At 36.1% G+C, this 25180-nt stretch overlaps 2 protein-coding genes across 2 annotated transcripts; both read left to right on the top strand.

The window, feature by feature from the left end:
- The first annotated feature begins 494 nt into the window (after positions 1–494).
- On the top strand, positions 495–1742 carry LOC142357057 (protein YIPF5-like). The gene has a single exon (XM_075408775.1). It carries the CDS (start codon positions 564–566, stop codon positions 1437–1439), a length of 876 nt encoding a protein of 291 aa, XP_075264890.1. The 5' UTR covers positions 495–563; the 3' UTR covers positions 1440–1742.
- Positions 1743–1807: 65 nt separating this feature from the next.
- Positions 1808–25180, top strand: LOC142357056 (SANT and BTB domain regulator of class switch recombination-like). Its single transcript, XM_075408774.1, has 12 exons — positions 1808–2251; positions 2888–3129; positions 3968–4532; positions 9508–9661; positions 10414–10619; positions 10957–11077; positions 16004–16184; positions 16766–16844; positions 17562–17681; positions 19858–19977; positions 22977–23123; positions 24799–25180. The coding sequence occupies exons 1-12, from the start codon at positions 1898–1900 to the stop codon at positions 24925–24927; spliced, it is 2418 nt and encodes an 805-aa protein (XP_075264889.1). The 5' UTR covers positions 1808–1897; the 3' UTR covers positions 24928–25180.

The following is a 25180-nucleotide window of genomic DNA, read 5'->3' as shown; positions in this document are numbered from 1 at the left end:
GGTGACGAGCGGCCCTCGACGCATTGAATGCAACCGTTTTTGAGGAGGGTATATTGCTACTATAGGAGCAAAGTGCTTCTCGCCTTTGGTGCTTTTCTTTGATTCAATCCACCCCTTCAGAAATCTCGAAAGTAGCTATCAATTTTCTACTTGCTGTTCTATATAATGTGAACTTGTTGCAGATTCGACGTTGACTACTGTCAGAATTTATAAATTTATATAGGAATTGACTTGCCTCCCTCGGGTTGACCGACTACCCTTTAAGGGGAGTTTCATTTAATTGACTTTTTGTAATCCTTTGCTTGCAAACTTTTATACCACGTTAGATTTCGATTTTTTTAATCGACGGATGGCTTAAGGGCTGGCAAGCTTGTTTTAAGCGAAGATACAATTTTGTGACTATTTTAAATTGAGACGATTTCGTTTCCCTTGTATCCTGACAGGTTAAAAATTTCCAACCGTTTTTTACACCGTAATTCATTGGAACTTTGTGCTATGCACAAACAACTCATACAAACCATCACTTGAAGTACAGATATAATTGATGAAACTCTTTCAGAACAATGGCACAGAATTATGATTCATGGGGAGGGTATGAGTGGAATACTAATGCTCTCGGGGATACACAATTTCGCCCATCTGATGTTCATGATGATCAAGGATCCGAGCACTACGGAGGATACTCCATTGAAGCTGCCAACAACTACAACTATTTTGACTCCGAACATCAATATGCCGACGGAAACAAAAATGTTGTGAGTGGTTACATGAGTCCCGAATCATACTATAGCAATCAGTATTATCAGCCTACTGAAGATCCAAATTCATTGTATGGTCAAATGGCAGTTAGTCCGTCGAGCGCCAACTCAACAGGGAGAAAAACTGTATTATCTCAATCTGCATTTTCGCCAAACAATTACGACGAAGATGAACCGCCTCTATTGGAAGAGTTGGGAATCAATTTCAACCACATACAACAGAAAACTTTAACAGTTCTTCACCCTACTAAGAGTGCGGACCCTACAGTGTGTCAAGATAACGATTTGGCGGGACCGCTTGTTTTCGCTCTGGCGTTCGGAACTGCGTTGCTTCTGGCTGGCAAAATTCATTTTAACTACATCTACGGAATCGGCGTTTTGGGTAGTCTGGGAATGTACACATTACTAAATCTAATGTCAATGCACGGATGTGGTTTTCTTGGAGTTGTCAGTGTATTGGGATACTGCCTTCTGCCGCTGGTCGGACTGTCAACATTCGCTGTGTTCATATCACTAAAAGGGTCTTTGGGGTTAATATTGAGCATAGCCAGTGTTGGATGGGCAAGTTTTGCGTCTAGTAAACTCTTTGTGGCAGCTTTGGCTATGGAAGGACAGCAATTGCTCATTGCATATCCCTGTGCGCTAGTTTACGGCGTATTTGCTCTCCTAACTGTGTTTTAAGCTGTAGTTATCATTTGGTTCAGCTATTTCAATCCCAATTTGTAAAATAGTGATGTTCATCGTGGCTCAATTATTTGCAACGCGATAGCTTTCGAATTCACATAAAAGGGTGCTTTGTGCTAGTGTCAGTTAGAATTAAATTGCAGTGGGTAAAATTGCGCAAATAAGATATCACTTATTTGGTAAAGTATATATAACAGCTTTCTTACCTAATTATGATATGCTCCCAATTATTTTTTCATTGAAATGAGGCAATTGGAACTCAACTTACATGTTCAATTCAATATTTTTTTTTGGAAAAGATGAATGATATTGTTCTATTACCAGAAACGCATTTGAAATTTTGACCACTGATTTGCGGCTAAAGGTAACCAACCTGCCGCAGAACAGAGTTAAGACCTTATAAACCAACAGCCGAGCTAGAGATTAAATTGATCTTCAGGTAATAATGATACAAAATGAGTAAATCAGACAATTTCTCGCTTGATTTCTTTCTAACCACCCTACTCCAAAGTCGAGAGTTTCAAAGCCTGCCACATAAAGATTGGCAACTAATCTCTGTTTTGGTACCCGGAACGACACCAACTGAATGTGAGACACGATTTAACGAACTGAACCATGAGTTTCGAGTATCGACAGATCTCAAATTAGACAATGCAGGCGATGAGCGCCAAGAGACCTTTATATCGATTCCGAGTTCTCGAACTGGAGCTTCGGGTTCATCAGGAAGTAGTGGTGGAACAATAGGGGCAAATGGGGTTGCAGATAATGATGGATCGAAACCGTCATCTCGTGATTCACAAAACCGACATGTTTGTATTGTTTTATGCTTCTTTCTTGATTTGTTCTAATAAAATGGTTATGAGTGAAGACTTAATCTTGGCGCTGTGAACTTTTCGCCTGTTCTTGACATTGAATCAGTTTTAATAACAAAACGGAAAACGGAGAGGCAATTTTCCGATAACTACGATAAATTTTTAATGACAATTGCTGCCGAATTACTGATTTTGCTCCTTTGTTTTACGTTCTAGGCCTTTGCCGAGTAATTGTAATGCTGGAATATCAAGTTAATTTGATCCTCATTTTATCCGTTATCGTGGAGTGATAAATCCACGATTTTATCGATAACTCCATTTTATACGATGACTCCATTTTATACGATAACTCCATTTTATACGATAACTCCATTTTATCGTTATCGTTGTTCTTTTTTCGGCTATGTTGTCGATAGTATTGTTTGCAATTAAATGTGATCATTCAATAATAAAGTATTTAACTTCGTGAAAATATCGTTCGCATAAATTTTATATCTCAGTTTTTGTTTCAAGTTTTAAAAACTATTTTTGGTCATACTTTGTTGATTCAGAAATGAACTTAACGAATTTACTTGATTCAGAAAAAAGAATGCCTTTTTTAAAATAAAAACATTAAAACTGTTTTGTTTTTAGCTAGACAAGCACAAGCAGGGTGCGGCTAAAGCGAGACCCAACGCTGGGGGAGCTTCATCGGCGGGTGCAAATGTGGGAAACGGGGGCGGAGGAGGGGGAGGAATAGTTGGAGCCCATGCTAATATGGTGATCCACGTGTGTGATGAGGCCAAGAGTATAAAGCAGGACTTTCATTGTCCAAGGGGTCTGCTAGTGAAAGAGATGAAATACTTTGCAGAGTATCTATCGCTGGAGACTAACAGGTTGGTGTAATTGAACTGTAGTAACTGAACAACTGTGAAAGGTAACGTTGCCTCCAAACTGGGCCACTTGAATATGAATCATACTAGTCCTTGAGTTGCTAAGAGCTTTGAGCTTCCAAATAGTTTGTAACCACCTAGTCTAGTTTACCGGACTCTGATGAAGACACTGAGAAAATCTGGCATTCTTCGAAAACCGCGTTGCGGGTTTGAGATGTAAGGCATAATTTTTAGGAGTCGCGATGATTCACGCAACCTTCCTTGATACGTGATCTTGCAAGTTTGAAGTCGGGCACTATATAAAGCGAATTCTGGCGTTTTGGAAAATGACGCTGCTGATATCTGGAATTTAAAAACCCAAATAGATCTTCAAATTGATTTTTGCGTAGATTATGTCGAAATCTTAGATTCAATGAATAAAATTGAAATATTTCCACTTCAATTTCTGAGAATGTCTATATAAATGGAAATAGTGGAGAGATCTTCCTATTAGAGATATTGGGGACAACTTGAGGCAACAGCTTTTTGTGTTATGCTGTTTGATGAACATTTGTTACTGGACGCGGTTGTCACCAATAATTGTAACCGCGTATTTTTAATCTAAATTAAAGATTAAACTAACCGAAGCCAAATACAGTGCTCGAGATAATGAAACCAAATATGAGATCGGACATGATATTACATGCGATTTTAAATCAGGCACCGTATACTACTTTTTTCTCAATACTCAGTCATTGTTGCTTTTACTTGGCCCACAAGATTCCGCTTCATTTCGTAATAACTTGATTAGTCGGAAAAAAGATAGTCTGATATACACTTCGTGATATTTGTGTCCTTTTAGATGTGAGGACGTGGACATATCTGTTCATTGCGACGTGCAGATATTTGACTGGCTAATGCGATATGTCAAGCGAGATGGACCTAAGACGACGCCTAAGTTAGAGCCCAACAACGCTGTCTCAATTCTAATATCGTCTGATTTCCTTAAAATGGACTCTTTAGTCCAAGAATGCATCGATTATTGCGCTGAGAATTTGGAAGATATCGTTGCAACTCCTTGTAACATGAACTGTATACAAGACAGGCTATTGACGACGTTGTGTAATAAATTTAACCATAATCAACTAGAAGCTCTGAAGGATAAAAAGGACAAAATCAAAAGTAAGTTATTCGCCAAGAAGATTGAACAACTTTTCGACGCCAGAAGCGATTACGTCGATTCGCAGTACAGTGCTTCGACTATGTATAAATGTCAATACTGTCAGAAGCTGTTGATTCACCCGATTCAAAGTGCAATACCCTGTTTGGCCAGTAGGATGTTCGTGAACAATAGAGGAGTTATAATGTACAAGCATGCAAGGGATATTGCGTGGGATGTGAACGAATATCTGATCTCGCAGATTCGGGTAGGTTTCACGTGTTTAATTATAGCTGTAGGCTGAATGGAGCCATATTGCGTTGCTCTTGGTTTTTTAACGACTCGAAGATGAATAATGGTTTTCTTCAGGTTTTTTTAAACCGGTACTACTATTTGTTCAGACGGCGTTTTGACCTAAAAGCGAAAGAGTAAAAGTGCCCCGTGAACTAATTTGCTTTGAGCTAGGGAAGTTTTTGATCTTGCGCTTCGATCAGTGAATGACTTTTCGACTTTGAAAAGTGTTTTTTGACAGCATGCCTCATGTAGATAACCATTTTAGCCGTTTTTGCATCCAATTGGCCCAATTTTTTGCTTAGAAAATTTTTAATATAATTAATTTTTAGAAAATAATTTTAATAGAAAGTTTTTAATAGAAATAATTTTTAATAGAAGCTGTATTAATATGTGAGCCTCTAAAATTGATATCACAGTGTTTATGAAAGTCTAAAGTGCTCCTAGAGCTTTTCAGCTCACTAGTCTCCAAGTATGCGATCCACAGAAACTGTTTTGGAGACATACTTTTGGTGTGAAGGGCGGTTCTTAGAGGTCCAACTACCGCCCTCCCACCGTTGCCCCCTCCCCTCACTGTTACCCCCATCAGCCCCGTGCACCTCACCACCTCCCCCGCCCCCTGTTGCGCTAGCCTCACGACTCTTCATTTAAGCTAAAGCTAGCCTCACTAAACCGTCGTTGCTAGCTACTTACGAATCCAACAGCTCGAATGAAATTCGCCCGACGCTGGTCGGTTATGTTGAGTATAGACATGCTTGCCCGATTCTGGCAGATTTATGTCTAATTTTTCTGTTATTTTGTTTTTTTAGGTTTAATTGCTAGAGGGTTTTGTGCACTGTAGAGGATCCTAATTTTCTTTTTACTAATAAATGAATAATTTTGTGGCGTTCATTTGAATTTCTGCAAATTTTTTTCAGTGCAAGTTTGAAGATTTTTCAACAATTTTTTGCACAGTTTTTTATTGTTTCCTATCTTTGAACTATGTTTCTACATTTTAAGCTTTACCCAGGAGGATAGCTATATAATTTTATGCTAAATAAGGAAATGTAATTGTTTTTCCATTTTTTAAATTTAATTATTAACTTTCAAAAATCAAGTAGTGTTTTTGTTTGTGTCTGTCCTTATTCCACACTCAGCTTTTATTGGAGACCTATAGTTCCAATCGGCTCTGCTTTTATCAGTTGTTCAAAAATGAACTTAGCCTTTTTCTTAAGACTTTTGTTTGCAATTGATTTCGTTTGACAGTGCGGCACAATGAGAATTCGCTTGAAATGCCGTTTAATTATTTTGACTGATAATTACTTTCGATGGATATTATTGGGCTCTTAGTTTGATTTCGAACGATTTTTTTCCTTTGAATTATAATTGCTATCTTCTGTCTTTTGGTTGATATTAATCTGAAGGTTTTTCAACTATTTTGCTGATTTTGTCTTTACGATTTTCGGCTCATTATTTTGTTTTATTGAACATATTGAAATTAATGCATCATGCCTCTTGGCTCTATTTACCATATAGGATACAATTTTCACTTGCTACAAAGTTGTCTCTTTCATTAAATTTGACAAAAAATTGGAAATTTTATCATTTTATCTCATTTTTTCCACTTCACCGAAAATGAGATGTTTGCGAGCTCATTAAATGTTGGTGGATATTTTGTGCTTAGGTTACTGGTTATTGTTGCCCAAAAACGCGTTTTTCGATAGTATGAGTACTTGTTCTGTATGGAAAGTAAGTTGAATTTTCCTCATTTTTTCATGTTAATTTTTGCGAACTTTTCTTTTTTGACTTAAGGTTGTTGTTTTTGCTGCATTGATTCGTTCTTCAAGGAGATATTAGCTATTTGAACTACCAGTTTTCAGGAGGATATGACTTCGAGTCTTTCGGAATTTTTCTGGCTGTTTTTTTGTTTCCTCGTCTGACGTTTTTTTGTTTTACATTTGTTCACACAGCAAAGCTGAAAGAGTAAAATTTTCTGAATGACTTCTTCCCATCACTAACATATATTCTGGCGCGCGTGACGTCTATTCTCATTGTCTCTAGCAAAAATTTTTAGGTCGTTTGCGTGATTAGATTTTGATCATACGTGACTTACCTCACTCAATAGAATGACTTTTGCACTTTAAAACTAAAGTTTAATTTGAATTAAATTAGGGTCAAAGGAACTCGTATGTGTAATAAAGCCCCTAATTCTGTGCAATGATTTTTAACAATATTATTCAGGCAATCTGCTGGCTATGTTTGTACGGTTTGCTTTTGTCCTCTGAAAGTTAAATTCAAAATAGAGTTGCGTTTTCTATTATTGTCGATAGCTGTCGCTGAATAAGAATTTCAAATAATAATTTTAAGCATGAATTCATCCACATTTAATTCTACTTAGTCTCTTGATTGTAGAGATATGTTCGACATTTTGGCAGAGCAATAAGAACAATTATAACATTTACAACAAAAAATGAATTGTGTACTAAAAATTACGCGTTTCCGTTTTCAAAGAGGGATCATTTAAACCTTAAATCTAACATGTTTGCAAGAAACTGACCCTGAAGATCCAATGCAAGGCGTCGCTGACTAATTGCTCGAATAAATAGTCAAAAATGCAATGTTAAAAGTTTTTGTTTTTTGCTCCTCATATTTGATTGGGTTCAAAGTTCCTGTCAACCAATGCCAACATGACCAAACCACGTCGTATATTTTGGAAGTACTCAGTTGCCAGTTTTTTATTGCCAATCGGAAAGGCTGCCAATCGATCTGTTCTGATTTTCCAAAAAATAATTTTTTAGTATTTTTAATTTTTTTTAAATCGGGGGATTAAAAATCACACCTTAACCAACCATGAGATTTTGAGCACAAGATTGAATATTCGTTGCCAAATAGTGGATGTGTCTCAGTACCACTGCGAGATTTAAGTTATTACAATGCATTTTTCAATTGTTCCCTCGCTCGCAGGTGGTTTGGGAGCAATTTGAGCAAATAGTGGAGGTGCCAACATGACAAAATCACGTCGAATATTTTTGAAGTACTCAGTTGCCAGTTTTTTTATTGCCAATCGGAAAGGCTGCCCAATCGATCTGTTCTGATATTCCAAAAAAATAATTTTTTTTAGTATTTTTAATTTTTTTTAAATCGGGGTATTAAAGATCACGCCTTAAGCAACCATGAAATTTTGAGCGCAAGATTGAATATTCGTTGCCGAATAGTGGAGGCGTCTCAGTACCACTACGAGATTTAAATTATACCAGTGCGTTTTTCAATTGTTCCCTCGCTCGCAGGTGGTTTGAGAGCAATTTGGTCGGCTGAACATGAACTGAGACAGCAATTATTCAATTTTTTTATGTTTGCCCGGCAAACTGAAATGATACTAACGTCGCTACCGTATATCGAGGTTGAGTGTGATACCAAACTTAAAATGCTGACACAAAAGAAAAAAAGAACGAATACAAGTTATAACCTGGTTGCGGCCAGAAATATACTGGTGACAAAGTAATGAAACCCCACCTTATTTTAAAAGTTCTTCCATTGGTGGAATTTTTAGTGTCTGCATTACCTTGTAATGGCGTGAACTTACAAACTGTGCTTTTTCCGCAGCGCCTGAAGAAATTCAAGTGGAAAAAATTTGACCAGAAAATATAATAGAACCAAAAAACGGCAATTTTAATCGTGTCACCTCATTAATAAATATTAATAACATCATTAATAACATCAAAAGGTCAGTCAAAATTGATCAACTTAAAATAATGGATGCGAATTTCTGGTGGTCAAAGGAAACTAATATTCTTCTTGATAGAAAATGATGTTGACATAATTTATCTGCATGACGGCAAGAAACTGAGGATAAATTCTACAAAAAAAAGCTATAGCAACAGTTACGGTTTTTAATGCACAGCATGGTTCTACTATTCTAGTTGAGAATTGTTTGTTATCATTATAACAGAGCCGATGGAGAAATCAAATTTTTTCGGTGGGCAGAACAGATCCCAAAGGACTTCAATAAAGTTTCGTACTATTTTGCTTACGTCTTGCACTTACATACCATTTATGTATGGTTTTTGTTGGCGCCACCATTGAACAGAAGCAATAGACATCAGACAGCGAGAATTAACTTTCGAAACTGGAAAAACTTACAATTTGTCAAAACTCAAAAATGACAGTGAAAATCCAATCTATCCAAGGTAACTTCCAAGCTATCCCTGGACCCCACGAACGCTCTTGCTTCAGACGTACAAGTATAGCTTTTAACACTTATTTGGTGCAAAAGTAAAATTTTCATATATTTCTTAGTTTATGGCTAAATTTCCTTATGTTAGTTTTGTGAACTCTGAATTATTTGTTTTTGGTCAAATGCCATATATTCAAGTTATATAGTGTTACGTAATAACCAGCCGTGCTTATGTCAACAAAAGCCTTTATTGCAGTAGCTTTACATTTACAGTGTAAATAATGACTTAAATCACTTTACTTGATTAACCAATCAGGAACGAGTTATGATGTTATAGATGTTATTTACCTTATTATCTACTTTGACCCGTTTTTGGATAGTGAAATTATGTCGTGTTAAGAACCATTAGAAATTGTTACAAAGCAGTTGGCTCTCAGAATAGACTAAAATTTGATTCTTGAACAACTTTCAGTCTTTTATTCTAATTTTTGCTAGATAAGATCTTCCGACTTTTAAGTTAGTTGAGCTTTCTTGACAAGAAGTTAGCAACATTACTAACACTGGCTGAAGCCTTACAAATTCAGCACGAAATTGAACATAGATCATCACTGAGAATTTTCTTAACTTCAATCAAAATTAAAGTTAGTCCTTTAATACGTCCGAGCGACTAACTGTTTCGACGAGATTGTTAGTCAATTGGAACTCAGTGAAGAACCAGGCCGGTGTAAAACTCGAGAACCAGGCTGTGATATTTCGGTTCCGCTGAGGTTCTTGAGCAGCCGCAACAATTTTGTTCTAGGAACTGAAGAGTTGGCGAAACGTGTACTGGAGTGTGTGGGGATTGGTCAACTGTCTCTTCTGTTCCAAATGCAATGTTACTTTCCAAGTGAGAGATCTCGGGCAGTGTCTTTTTCATACCTCTCGCATGCACGTCGAACAAGGAGAGTACGACGGTGAGTGTAAGCAGTTGAGTTATTTTGGAAATAGTAAATTGTCGATTATGAGTTGCTAAAGTAGTTTAATAATTGCTAAATAATTGGTGTCGTTCTGTAGTGCCCCGTTTTTTTTTTACTTGCAACAGCATCGACTGTTCGTCAATTTGAAGAATTTTGAGAGCCGTAATTACTTCGAGGGAAATCTGGGTTCTGGTTGCGGTTCGTTTTTGACTTTATGGTTGGACGGCGAGCTCAACCCATCGCTGAATTTGAAAATGAACTCAACTTTTCCTCATGATCAGATATGATTGATATTTTTGCGCCTTTATGAGTGTTAACAATATTTTTAATGGCTAGTCCTACCTGTTATTAGGCTAATCACAGCATTGTCAGTGCATAAACGTACATGTTGCTGTTCTTGCCTGCTGATGAAACAATACGGAGAGGGAAGGGAATGGTAATAAAACGGAAACAGGGAAGGGGATATGATGGAAAACGTTAAATCGTACCTCCTTAAGATCTTTTTTAGAATTCTGCAATTCTGATGTGTCGGTTATCAGAATGATTATCATTGTTTAGTATTGATAATTGATAAACATTTCGAATCAAAGATTCTCACATCCGAGAAATAATGATATCATCAATTGTAAACGGCAAAGAAGCCTATTTCAGTTTCTTCTTGTCTCGATTAAAATGAACTTGGAATTTTATTGACGAGGTTTTGCTGTGCAATCCTTCTATTGTATAAATGAGGACTCGTCTTTCTGTAGGAATATTTGCGTGCTGTGGACAGAAAAGCCCATTGTTCAACCCATTGTCAACTCCGGCCATAGCAACAGTTGCTGGTTGTTGCATCAAGGATCATGTCATTGACTCTACAGCCAGAGATAGCCAGCCCAAAATGATCCAGGATTTGCTTAAAATGCGGGCTGAAGTTTGCGTGTCGCACCCAAAACCAAAACACCAGGAGCTCAAGGTAACGCATCGTATGACGCATGTTGAATCGACAAACTACTGAAGAGTAATAATTGCTAGTAATAATTTTTCCTGGCCCAATAACTTAGTGGCTCTAGAACCTACAAGCAGCTGAATACAGTGATTATACCATAATTGGCGTTGTAAGATTCAATTGGATGCTTATAGAGTTGGAATAGGTAGACGTTTGAAAAATATACAAATCGAAAGATGTATGTAGTTTATCCGTCAGCAATTTGACGTTTAACGTTTTTTTTGCATCTCTGATGGAGTGATTTTAAATATCAGGTGAATTAGAGCTACAGATTGCTGATGTACATGTTGTGTTGGTGTTATAGGATGTAAACATATTTGGTAACGAGAAACTGTTGATTCCGAAAGAGGAATCCCTGTTTGACAAGTACAGCAATACTGTTCACACTCCGCCAACAGGATCGAACCAAGCTGGAATTGCTACAGGTTTGTAAAATCTACTGCTACCGTGGGGATTTATTTTTGACACCCATTAAAGTTCATACCCCCTCACCCGATAAAGTGCGACCATATAACACTGTTTAATTGCTCTCAAACAAAGTTTGTCACTGCTTTAGTCGTGTTGGTCTTTTTAATGAAATTTTTCGAAATAACGACTTGGCTGATAGTTTTTCTTCTGAGCATTTGATTTTTCGTATTCAATTAACCCATAACCTCCTCCCCATCAGACACCTACTTTAATTAAGCATCTGATATCTGGGTTTTTTCTTTATACTTTTTTGGATTATCAAATTTCTTTGTTTTGGGAACTTTGTTCAAAATATGATTGGCTAAAATTTAAAAGCTGTTGATGGAATTTTCGAGCCCTCTCACGGGGTTGAATCAAGTTATTAGGACTTGAGCTTGGACTACTTTTGTCCCCTGTTATGACATTGTTAACTGTTCATATGTCTTTTTCAAGCTATAAATGCTTTTCTTACCTGTATTTTAAGGTGAATGTTTTGTTAATAGAAACTTAAATAAAAAATAAATAAAATTAATTTTGAAAATTTGTCATTTCTGACTTATTTTGTTATTTTGACTAATTAAGCCAAGTTTTTGGACTTGTTTGTCGTTCTTGCCTCTCTCGTTCTCTTATATGTGCAAACAGATTTCTACTGGCCTGGAAGTTAGTTATTTTGTATATTTCAGCACGGAAGGTTTTGAAGGCATGAGCATAATCTTCTATATATTAATCGCGTGAACACATAAGACGGCATATTTTAGAGGTATCACTGAGCAGCTTGTTTTAACAGCACTATCGGAGAGCACGGTTAAGCGGTTGCTTAATTGGGGTTAATGACCGAAAAAGTGTGCTTTAAGGTTATTGACCGATTAATGTTTAAAGGTCATTGACCGAAAAATGTTACACAAAGGTCATTGACCGAAAAGTGTTGCCTAAAGGTCATTGACCCAAAATTTTGCTAAGAGGTCGTGTCATCGACCGAAAAATGCTTTGCGAAAACTCTTGCCGAAATTTCTTTGAAAAAAAAGGTAATAATCGGTGTTTCAGTAAACAAAAACTATAGTGTCGAAAAAATCTTTGGCCGGTTAGTTGTTCAGAAAAAGGTCTCTGACCAAAAACTTATTCAGAAAACGGTCTGTGACCGAAAATCTTTCGATACTCTAAAGGTAAATGATCGAAGTTGTGAATGACAAAGAGGGTTCATGACCTAAAAAATTTTTTCGTAATTATTTTTCAAAAAATTGTTGATGATGAAAAAGAGTGTCTTGAATATATGTGAAGGAAAATTCACTCACCGAAAACGTCAAATATCAAAAGGTGGATGATGGAAATTTGTTTTGTCAAAGTTTCAATGTACGAAAGTTTTAATACAGAAGAATTCAGCGAACAAAATTTGTGTGAAGTATAAATGATCCGAAGGGTGCCAATGCAAAGACCCAAATTAGGTGCCCAAAAAATCATATGTGACAGCGCTCAGTAGAGGACTTTTTCATATTAAGGGCTGTTACTAATAATTTATTGCATACAAAATATGATAGGTTTATAATTTTCCTTCTTTAATTTTTTCGAGGAAAATTTTTTGGTGGCATTAGTTAGCCCTTTAACTCAGTTATGTGTTTGTTGACTTCTGGTTGACCCACGATCTGTTTTCTCATCTTTCTTGAACTGTTGTATCTCTCCCACTCTTCAGTTTCTGTCTCTATCTTTCTTTTTTGTTGTGCGATCTTTTTTCTGCTCTTCAAGTGTTTTCTCTAACTGTGATGTTTCTTTTTGCTTTTACACTCAAAGTTTTGCGCATGCTCAGTATCTCGCCGTTCTTGTACTTTTTTTTCTCGTGATTTTGGCTTTCTTTTTACTGTCCCATTTTCCTTCATTCTATCGCTTTTGTTTTTTCTTGCGTAATTTCCCTCACTTTCCTTTTTCCTCATATTTCTCTCTCTCCTCGGTTTGGTAACTCCTTTTCTTTTTTTGTCTGTTTTTGATTCAATTTTTTTGTTTCCTATTTTTCTTCCGAAGGGTTCCTGATGTTCTTTTTGTTTTTGTTGCATTGTTTTCGTTCTGTTCTTTCCTCTCTCATTAATTTCGATTTTCCTTCTTTTTGTCTCGTTAAATCCTTTTTTCGCTTTTCGCTCCCTTTGGCTTTCTCCCAGACTGTTGATTTTTTCTGTGTTCCTTCTCTGCTTTCAACCTTATTTTGTTCTATTTCTTTTGGTTTTTTTTTCATATTTTTTAAATCTATTTGCTCTCCGAGTCATTATATAATTCTGCTGCTATCGATCTCTTTCTCTACCTCTTTATACCTCATACTATCTGTTTTGATTTTGCAATGCTCTGTGAGAACGTCTATTACTCATAACTCGCATATTTTTTTTACATATTTGGCTCTTCATTTTTTTGTTGGTGTGTCCAAAATAGTTTTGCAAAAAAATTCATTGAAACAATCGCTCTTGAGCCAGTTGTCACAAATAAGTTTTCAATGAGATTATCAATTGTTGAAGTTTCAACATAAAATGCGTTCAGATAGCTTTTTCGAACCTCCTAGTTATTTAAGAAAAATCACGCTAATTTTGAAAAAATTTGGATTTTTTGCATTCAATTTTAGTTTAACTCGTCAGTAATATTGTTTTTGGGCTGGATGTTGTCGTTACGCCTAAATATTTCAATAATAATTTTGGTTTTGAAGACATTGATATCAAGAAGGTATCTTGTCTTGAGTATTTTAATGCTTAGTTCTCGTTTCTTTTGTTTTTTTTTTACCTCCTTTTGCCGATATATGCCTGCTAAATTTTTTCGTAGATACTAGATTTGCCTTCTGAAATTTTGATTAGAAACCGTGGTATTTAACTCGCTTATCCTGAAAGCGTAAATATTTTGAATGCTATTATGTTTTTCTCTTTTCCTCTAAATTTGTAAAAAAAATGTCTGTCTGTTTGATTTGCAATGATAATTTGGTTTGTTCTTCAGGAGGTGCAGTGTTTAATTCTTCATTGAATTCTTTGTATTGTTTTTTAAGACTTGCCTGCTGTTTTGCTGTTTAGTCGTCTGGCGTTTTTTTGTGCTGTTACATTTGTTCACACAACAAAGCTGAAGTTCAAATTTTCTGAATGACTTCTTGTTCTCAATAACGGCTTTTTGGCGCTCATTTCCCAATGAAGCCTCTTTAAATGACTTAGGAAATTTTTTTACATAAGTTAATTACTAAATATTACTTTCTGCAACTCAATTCTTTATTAATGTGCCGTCTAGGATTAAAGTGGAGCCGTATGTTTTACGTCCGTTTTAATTTGGGCATTATAATAATGTTTCTGCTATTTTTTTTTGTTTTGGTTTGGACCCTTATGGGCTCTAGAGACCAATTTGCACGAGACTAAGAGTAATTTCCGGTATCTTAGTTGTGATTTGTTCACTATTTAATAGCCGACGTCAGTCTCAAACGGCTACTATATAGCCGCTCCCCTTTTTTTAATTCGCTTTACCTTTTGATCACGTTTTTCGTTTTACATTAGTCACGACTTTCACGTTTGACTTCTGACTTACCTCACTCATTGTTTCAACTGAATTTAAAGCCATTCAATCAATGATTTACGCAAGATAATGAATAAAGTCAAAATCAAAAGAGCAAAATCAAAAGAGACGAGATTAACCGATAAAGCCAGGTCATTAAGTCATTGAGAATTGTTATCAAAGTTCATTAGAGTTTTTGCTAGCTGACATTGATATTAAGCTTATTAGCTTTCAGTTTAGAAGCTGAATTAAGTATAGTTTTATCATCCAACTGAAATTGCACGCCGAATTAGAAAAGTTTTTGACACAAAAATGGAAACAAATTCGGTCAAGTTATCTCCTCTCCTTTCTTTTTCTGTTTCAATCCCAATGTGCACCAAGTGCATCAACGGCGGCTATTTTCCGGCAATCTGACCGCAATATTTTCTTTTTAATAGCCGCCCTCATCTTCTCAGTCGGTTATTATAGCACTCCTAATTTTTTTTTACTTCGTCGAACTTTTTTTCGCTTTACCATTTTGCCGCTTTTTTAGCATTTTGCGTGAAGTCTTTTTTTTTACTTCTCTAGGCTAGTTTCTCTCTTCTCTCATTCTTCTAATAGTGAATTTGAACATCAGTTGCTCAGCAAAGCAATTCAAAATGAACAGAGTCAGAATTAAAAAAAAAGTCAGAAATAGAAAGCCCAATTTTAGATGCCCGCTATTTGAACGTCGTTCCTATAAGTCTTAGTTACCATCTCTTATGCTTATTGGTATGGATAGTAGCCCCTGTAGCTTCTCTCAAAGAAACAAGTATGTTCAACTACAAAATGCCATCAAAATAAATCGGACTTAAAAAATGTTTTTACAAAAATCTTTTCGATATCTATTTCAATCCCAATCACGCTTATTGGAATCAACGGCGGCTATTTTCCGGCAATCTGCCGGGTATGTTTTCACTTGTCATTTTTCATGTTTGACTTCTGAGTTAGTTCGCTCAGTGTTGCAATTGAATAGTTTTTGGAATTCATTCAACAACTGCTCACACGAGTAAAAGCTCTTCTGTTTTATTATGTAAAATCAAGGGTGTCAAACGTGGCCATTTTTTGGCAATGTGCCGTTTATGTTTCTATTTTTCGCTATCAGAATGTTAAAGAGAACAACCAAATATAAATTGTGCATATGCTTGACAAGAAACTCGAAACGTATATTTGGCTTAAGAGCTGAAGCGCTGAGGATAAAAAAAAAACAAGAGAAATTTTTAGATGACAGTGATCGAATTCTTCACCGGATGGTTTAATGAGTACTGGCTCACTGGTTCGTTCTCACTGTCATAGTTGAGACGTAACATAGTACCCCCCAAAATTTGCAGACTTGTTCTAATTTTCAGCTCAAATGGAGCCCATTAAAATATCTGAACTTTCAGGTCACGACTTCTATATGGACATGATGCCTTCTACGGACTCAGACACTGACAATGATGACATGAGTTTAAGTGGAGCGAGTGATGATGATACGGTCACAACTACCACTGCTACTACAAACTCTGCAACTACAGGAACCACCACAACAGCAGCAGGCAGTTCTAACAAAGGAAGAGCTTCACGGTAAGTGACAACAATGTTAATACCGGAAATACTGTCTAAGCTCCAGACAAGATAGATGTAGTGATGGGCACAGAAATAACATCACAGAGTAGTGTTGAAACTGTGATCGCAGAACTAAAATGATAAAGAGTGGCTACACTACATGTTTGGTCTAGATAACACATGCTCTGCTGTGTCTCAAAATGTGGTTTTAAGGAAACTTGAGGCTCACGGGTCTCAACTCCCTCAAAGTGCTAGGGCCTCAGATGGCCTTGAACACCGAAGCTCGAGTCTTCATGGCTTGCGATTCGTGCCTCTAAAGGTCTGATGACTAAATGCCTTAAGTTACGGCCAAATTGGAGGTGCAATTTGAAAGCGGAAAAATTGAAAATATGTTTGATGCTACCAACCTAATTGCTTGTAGGAAATTGAGTGAAAATTTTTGTCTTTTGAAAAAAATGGACTGCAATCACTTTTACATTTTCGAAATTGAAAGTTTTTTTGAATGTTTTTATTTCAATGATTTTCGGACTATTTAAGTCTGACCAATCGAGATAATTTTAATTGGTTGAATCCATCATTAAATTGATTGGCTTGTTCAGATTTGCGAACAACGCTGGTGATGATGATGGAAATCAAGGAAGAAGTGGAGCTGCGGGGCAGAAGAGATCACTGAGCAAGGTTAGCCCCAAAATAAATTAATCAACCCCCATCTTTAGTTTCTAGCATTTTATAAGGTCAATCACCTTATTCTTCTGTTTAGCATTTTCGGAAAACGTTTGACCGAAGACATCGTAAACGTTTGCTGACTAACTGTAGTTTGAAATGGGATTTTTTAAAATTAATTTTGAACTTTTCGCTATTGGCTGCACAGCGGCTCAAAACGAAGACCATATGGGGCTGGTGTCTGAAGTGAGTCAAAAAGTAGACGGCAGACTTCCTCAGTTCTTACTACTGCCGACGATCTGAAAATTTCCGTTGTTCGCTTTGTATCGCAAGTAACATAGAGATAGTCAAAATCAGGACTTCAGAGCTCTTTGGTCTCGGAGCTCCTTAAATGAAGTTTTTCTGATTCACAAAACCTGTTTGTCAATTGATTTCTAAACTAAGTTGCAAACCTTTCTTCTTAATGAACATGGATGGTTTTAACATAATCGAATGTTTATGTCCATAGGTTAATATGCGGCTCCAGAAAGATAGCTAGCTGTCTTCTCAGTTTTCAAGCAGTTTCAACGCGAGAATCTGTTTACAGAACAAATCGACCTATGGAAATTTGTTTCTTTGGTATTTTCTTTAGTAACTTACGCATTAGCATGGCATCGAGAAATAAGAATTCAGATCAAAATGAAAAAATCAACTGCAATGGAAAATCAGATTCTTAAAAAGAAAGTTGTTTAGAAAAGACGTGACGTCAGCAAGAACAGAAGTGGAGGTGCAACATCCGTGGTAGCACAAGGAGCGTGTTCTGCTGGGGGATCTCGGAAATGGGATCAGAACAGATCGCATAGATGGAATCAGGTTACAACTTGTCATAATATTCTTCAAACCTGGCTATTGGTTCAATTTTTTAGCATAGTTTGATCTTAAACAAAATTTGAAGCTCACTTTTTCTATTAACCTTGATGGCAGTGAATATAAAATGTGTTACTCAACATGAAACATTCTTGAATCAGCTTGTAAATTGAAGTTTATTCGCTTGATCTTTATTCGACTTAGTTTCTATTAGCACCTTTGTGCCCGCACAATACTCATCTTCATATATGATGTGTATTTTTTATTAGGACCTGAACGAGAATCATTTGAGTTGAAAAGTCTCAGCGCTAGATATTTAATTGCTCTCAAATGAGAAGAAATTATTGTAAACGCGTGTCTTTTTGCGACTCGAAGACGAGTAATGCTATTCTACAGGTTTTTACGACCCGAAGAGGAGTACTGGTATTCTAAAGGCTTTTTTAAAGCTGAAGTCATGTTTTGAAATTTGACTTTTGTTTTTGAACATTGACTTCTGTTTAGAACATTGACTTGACCTCTCAAGTTGAACGTTGACCTCTTTCTGAACAATGGACTTTAAAAGTAGCCTAGTTTGTATTATATTGTAATAATAGCCGCCGTCAGCCTCTCAACGGCTATTATTTAGGCGCTCTCTTTTTACAATTCAAAGATGATCCATACAATTCTTATTGGTATGGATAGTAGCCCCTGTAGCTTCTCTCAAAGAAACAAGTATGTTCAACTACAAAATGCCATCAAAATAAATCGGACTTAAAAAATGTTTTTACAAAAATCTTTTCGATATCTATTTCAATCCCAATCACGCTTATTGGAATCAACGGCGGCTATTTTCCGGCAATCTGCCGGGTATGTTTTCACTTGTCATTTTTCATGTTTGACTTCTGAGTTAGTTCGCTCAGTGTTGCAATTGAATAGTTTTTGGAATTCATTCAACAACTGCTCACACGAGTAAAAGCTCTTCTGTTTTATTATGTAAAATCAAGGGTGTCAAACGTGGCCATTTTTTGGCAATGTGCCGTTTATGTTTCTATTTTTCGCTATCAGAATGTTAAAGAGAACAACCAAATATAAATTGTGCATATGCTTGACAAGAAACTCGAAACGTATATTTGGCTTAAGAGCTGAAGCGCTGAGGATAAAAAAAAACAAGAGAAATTTTTAGATGACAAAGAAACAAGTATGTTCAACTACAAAATGCCATCAAAATAAATCGGACTTAAAAAATGTTTTTACAAAAATCTTTTCGATATCTATTTCAATCCCAATCACGCTTATTGGAATCAACGGCGGCTATTTTCCGGCAATCTGCCGGGTATGTTTTCACTTGTCATTTTTCATGTTTGACTTCTGAGTTAGTTCGCTCAGTGTTGCAATTGAATAGTTTTTGGAATTCATTCAACAACTGCTCACACGAGTAAAAGCTCTTCTGTTTTATTATGTAAAATCAAGGGTGTCAAACGTGGCCATTTTTTGGCAATGTGCCGTTTATGTTTCTATTATTCGCTATCAGAATGTTAAAGAGAACAACCAAATATAAATTGTGCATATGCTTGACAAGAAACTCGAAACGTATATTTGGCTTAAGAGCTGAAGCGCTGAGGATAAAAAAAAAACAAGAGAAATTTTTAGATGACAGTGATCGAATTCTTCACCGGATGGTTTAATGAGTACTGGCTCACTGGTTCGTTCTCACTGTCATAGTTGAGACGTAACATAGTACCCCCCAAAATTTGCAGACTTGTTCTAATTTTCAGCTCAAATGGAGCCCATTAAAATATCTGAACTTTCAGGTCACGACTTCTATATGGACTTCAGAGCTCTTTGGTCTCGGAGCTCCTTAAATGAAGTTTTTCTGATTCACAAAACCTGTTTGTCAATTGATTTCTAAACTAAGTTGCAAACGTTTCTTCTTAATGAACATGGATGGTTTTAACATAATCGAATGTTTATGTCCATAGGTTAATATGCGGCTCCAGAAAGATAGCTAGCTGTCTTCTCAGTTTTCAAGCAGTGTCAACGCGAGAATCTGTTTACAGAACAAATCGACCTATGGAAATTTGTTTCTTTGGTATTTTCTTTAGTAACTTACGCATTAGCATGGCATCGAGAAATAAGAATTCAGATCAAAATGAAAAAATCAACTGCAATGGAAAATCAGATTCTTAAAAAGAAAGTTGTTTAGAAAAGACGTGACGTCAGCAAGAACAGAAGTGGAGGTGCAACATCCGTGGTAGCACAAGGAGCGTGTTCTGCTGGGGGATCTCGGAAATGGGATCAGAACAGATCGCATAGATGGAATCAGGTTACAACTTGTCATAATATTCTTCAAACCTGGCTATTGGTTCAATTTTTTAGCATAGTTTGATCTTAAACAAAATTTGAAGCTCACTTTTTCTATTAACCTTGATGGCAGTGAATATAAAATGTGTTACTCAACATGAAACATTCTTGAATCAGCTTGTAAATTGAAGTTTATTCGCTTGATCTTTATTCGACTTAGTTTCTATTAGCACCTTTGTGCCCGCACAATACTCATCTTCATATATGATGTGTATTTTTTATTAGGACCTGAACGAGAATCATTTGAGTTGAAAAGTCTCAGCGCTAGATATTTAATTGCTCTCAAATGAGAAGAAATTATTGTAAACGCGTGTCTTTTTGCGACTCGAAGACGAGTAATGCTATTCTACAGGTTTTTACGACCCGAAGAGGAGTACTGGTATTCTAAAGGCTTTTTTAAAGCTGAAGTCATGTTTTGAAGTTTGACTTTTGTTTTTGAACATTGACTTCTGTTTAGAACATTGACTTGACCTCTCAAGTTGAACGTTGACCTCTTTCTGAACAATGGACTTTAAAAGTAGCCTAGTTTGTATTATATTGTAATAATAGCCGCCGTCAGCCTCTCAACGGCTATTATTTAGGCGCTCTCTTTTTACAATTCAAAGAATTTGAATTGTATTGAAGCGATCTCTTTTTTTTTAAAGATCTGTTCACACATTTTCATGATTTTTGAAGTCAAATTAGAGTGGTGATTTTGGTCACGACGAAACCGGAAATGGAGCGAAAAAGCGAGTGGTTTTGCGGAGTGAAATTTTTTCGCTCTAAATTTTAAGAAGAGTGAGAAAACGGTGTTTGAACAAAAGTTCGCTTTCTCACTAGTGGATTTTTGTTCTCCCTAGCAGCATTTTGTCATTGATTTTCTGTTTTTTTTTTGTTTTTTTTAGCTGATTTTTTTTTAGAAATGGTTTTCCCAATTCACTCATTGTCCGTTCTAGTTGTTTGTTAAGTCAATGAAAATTCTTTGAATTGTACGTCAGGACTTGTTGTGCTATGTTTTTTAATTCGCTTTTCCTTTTGATCACGTTTTTCGTTTGACATAAGTCACGATTTTCACGTTTCACTTCTGACTCACTTGACTCACTGTTTCAACTGAATGGATTTTAAATTCTTTCATGCATTGAATTACGCAAAATAGTGAATACAGTCAATGTCAAGAGCAAAATCAAGAGACGGGATAAATGGATAAAGCCCGGTCATTAAGTCATTGAGAACTAGGTTATCAACGTTCCTTAGTGTCTGCTAGCTGACATTGGTTTTAAGCATGTATAGCTTTCAGTTTAGAAGCTGAATTAAGTATAGGTTTAGAAGCTAACTGAAACGGCACGCCAAATTAGACCACTTTTTGACACTAAAAAAAACAAAAAAAATTGGTCATTTTGTCTTTTTTTCTTTCCTATGTGCAATAAGTACGTCAACGGCGGCTGTTTTCCGGCAATCTGCTGGCTATTTTTAAGAATTGATTTTAATATTCAATGTACTCATTTTGAGATTTTTTTTGTCCCATATAAGTCCATCCAACCTATCTAACGTACCCGTAGAGATACGATGACAAGGCCCTTATAGCCGAGTGGTTAATGTCACTGTTGAGGTGAAGAAATTAGACTCAGGAGGTCGGTTTTTGAACCCTACCTTCGACTGATGTTTTTGCACCCATCCTGTCATGTGAGATCAATCTTTCTGACGTTGGTTGGTTTATGTTTTCATCGAGTACTTCTTGATCCATCATAGATTGTTTAATTTTTATACATTTACAAAATTAAAATTTATTTACAAAATGAAAATTCAATTTTTATAGCCATAACAAAAAGTTTGGTTGAACATTTAAATTTTAAGAATAACTTTATAAACATAAACATTTTGGTCTTTATCTTACTAGTAAAATTTATCGGGTATTCAGTTTGCTGTCAAAATTCACATTTTTCTGTTTCTAAAGATTCCTTCTCCTTCATAGGATCACTTGGCAAGCACAGCATTAATTACTTTAAGCATTAATTACACTGCCCTTTCTACTTTAAGCAACGTTTAATTTGACGTATTTTAAATGCGTTTCTCCAGGCTTTGGTGTAGCAATAACTTTGAGCAGTTCAAAAGTTGTTTTTTTTTTACAAAAAAAGCAACAATAATAGCAAAAATGTTGTGATAATGAAGTTTATCTACTGTGCCATGTCTCCTACAGGGCACGCTGCAAATTAAGTTTCAGGACCTTGTTGCATGTCGTTTCCTAAGCTGAAATAATCTTTAATAAATTAATATTCGATCATTAATAGCCGCGCTCAGCCTCTGAACGGCTATTATTTAGGCACTCTCATTTCTTTTAATTCGCTTTATCTTTTGATCGCGTTTTTCGTTTTACATAAGTCACGATTTTTCAGGTTTGACTACTGACTAACTTCACTCACTGTTTCAACTGAATAGATTTCAAATGTTTTCAGGCGTTCAATTACGCAATGTGGTGAATATTGTCAAAGTCAAATCAAAAGAGACGGTATGAACCGATAAAGCCCGGTCATTAAGTCAGAGAATGAGGTTATCAAAGTTCATTAGAGTGTTTGCTAGCAGACATTGGTATTAAGTTTATTAGCTTACTGTTTAGAAGCTGAAATAATTGTAGTTTTAGAATCCAACTGAAACTGCTTGCCAAATTAAAACACTTTTGACAATGAATAGAAAAACAGGAAAAAAATTGCTCATTTTATCTCCTTTTCTTTTTCTGTATCAATCCCGATGTTCATCAAGCGCGTCAACGGCCGCTATTTTCCGGCAATCTGCAGGCTATGTTTTGGATTGATTAAATGTATTAAATTAAAAATTGAGTGGGTTAATTTTTGCATCCTATATCTCTTGTTGCTGTGGATTTTTTTGCTTTTTTATCCAAACTTTAGTACCTCAATGTATTTCTCTCTTTTTTTCTCTGAAGCTGACAAAAATATATTGTCGTAACCTGAAAAATGTGTGTTTTAGGATGTCCAGAGGAACGAGGACCTGCGTCGTTTCACTGAGATGACGTACCAGTTGGCAAAGATGAGAGTGAGTTCCAATGCAGACAAGAAGGACCTCTTGCCACCCCCAGGAGGACACTTCGCACGGCTAGACTGGCTCTTCAGACAGGTAATATTTCATTAATTGGAGATGGACCTCGGTTATCAACATGATAATTCTTCTAAAAGTAAATAATTGACAACCTGTAAGCTTTGATTCATATTCCTCAAATCCACAAGAATCATATAAAAACAACGCGTAGAACAAAGATACGCACCTGTAACAATAATTTTGTTCTTTTTAATAGCCGCCCTCATCTTCTCAGCCGGCTATTATTGCGCTCGTATTTTTTTACAATTCAAAGAATTTGAATTGTATTGGGGCGCTGTCTTTTTTTAAGATCTGTTCACACATTTTCATGATTTTTGAAGTCAAATTGGAGTAGTGATTTTGGTCACGCCGAAACAGGAAATGGAGCGAAAAAGCGAGTGGTTTTGCGGCGTGAATTTTTTTTCGCTCTAATTTTAAAGTAGAGTGAGAAAACGGTGTTTGAACAAAAATTCGGTTTCTCGGTAGTGGTTTTTTGTTCACATGCGGCATTTTGACATTGATTTTCTGTTTATTTCTTATTTTTTTGTTCTGATTTTTTTAAAAATGGTTTTCTCAATTCACTCATAGTCCATTCTGGGTCTAGTTTTTCTGTTTAGTCAATGAAAATTCTTTGAATTGTACGTCAGGACTTGTCCTGCTATGTTTTTTTACTTCGTCAAACTTTTTTTCGCTTTACCATTTTGCCGCTTTTTCGACATTTTGCGTGAAATATTTTTGACTTCTCTAGGCTAGTTTCTCTCTTCTCTCATTCTGCTAAAAGTGAATTTGAACATCAGTTGCTAAGCAAAGCAATTCAAAATGAACAGAGTCGGTATAAAAAATTGAAGTCAGAAATAGAAACGGGATAAACCCATAAAGCCCAATTTTAGATGCCCGCTATTTGAACGTCGTTCCTATAAGTCTTAGTTACCACCTCTAATGCTTATTGGTGTTGATAGTAGCCCCTGTAGCCTCTCTCTAAGAAACAGAAGTATGTTCAACTACGAAATGCCATCAAAATAAATCGGACTTAAAAAATATTTTGTCCAAAAATCTTTTTTTTTTTCAATATATTCTATTCGTTCAATCCCAATCATGCTTATTGGAATCAACGGCGGCTATTTTCCGGCAATCTGCCGGGTATGTTTTCTATTTAACCCGAGGACTTGCAGGCAACGCCTCAAAACATACGCTGGATATTGAAGGATGATTCCCCTACCTCTCATGGACTCAGGATAAGGGAGATTTGCATGCCATCTTTTAGCTCGCTATATTGGAATCCGAATTGCATTAGTTTTTAGCCAGGAGGCTTAAATTGTCAACAGATGATTTTTTTTACTGCAGACAGAGTTACCGTTCCTGTTGAAAGCTGCATATTCGTAATCACTGTTTTACTTCATGTCCCTTTCGGTAGAAGCGATAGAGGCTTTAAATCCTAAGCAAAAGAGATTAAGTGGATTTTCGTCGGATCGAAAAATCTGCTTTGATGAATTTCATTCCTCCGTTGATTGGATGAGCAAATATTTGGATGGTTTATTGGATCCCGTTGGTTGGAACCCCTTTGATGTTTTATTTCGAATGGATTGAAAGAATCGGAAAACCGGTGCTTGAAGTAAGGGCTAGGAACCCGCTGTTTTCTCCGAAGGTATTAGGTTTAGAGCAATAATAATGAAAGCACCGCTTCATCATTATCTTGATCACCTGTTTTGTTCAGGCATTGTCAGCCAGTGCTAAACAGTCAGCATCTGCAGGAATGTCAGCGGGGTCTGGATCGCAGGGTTACAAACAGGGAAAAGCTAAAATTGTCCAACCAGGTGCAGGTGGGATAGGAAAGGGATTCTAAATTGGTTCTATCTTACACAGAGAAACTCGTCTCGACGAATTGCGTTGTTAGTAATAGCCAAGAAGATTGATAATCATACTGTGAACTGAAATCTTCATCGTAGATGAAACGTTTATAATTTGTATAGTTGACTTGTATTCTATCTGTTATTTTAGATAAAGTTGTATAAAATGTACAAATGATTATAATACCTGCTGTAAATATAGAACTGTTTATGTATTCTATTTTCATCTTAGACAACAATTCAAAGTTA

The sequence above is a fragment of the Convolutriloba macropyga genome, unplaced genomic scaffold (genome assembly GCF_964194025.1).
Source record: "Convolutriloba macropyga unplaced genomic scaffold, txConMacr16.3 SCAFFOLD_985, whole genome shotgun sequence".
Lineage (NCBI taxonomy): Eukaryota > Metazoa > Xenacoelomorpha > Acoela > Convolutidae > Convolutriloba > Convolutriloba macropyga.
The sequence above is the reverse complement of the archived record's forward strand: the minus strand, read 5'-3'. Positions and strand labels throughout refer to the sequence as shown.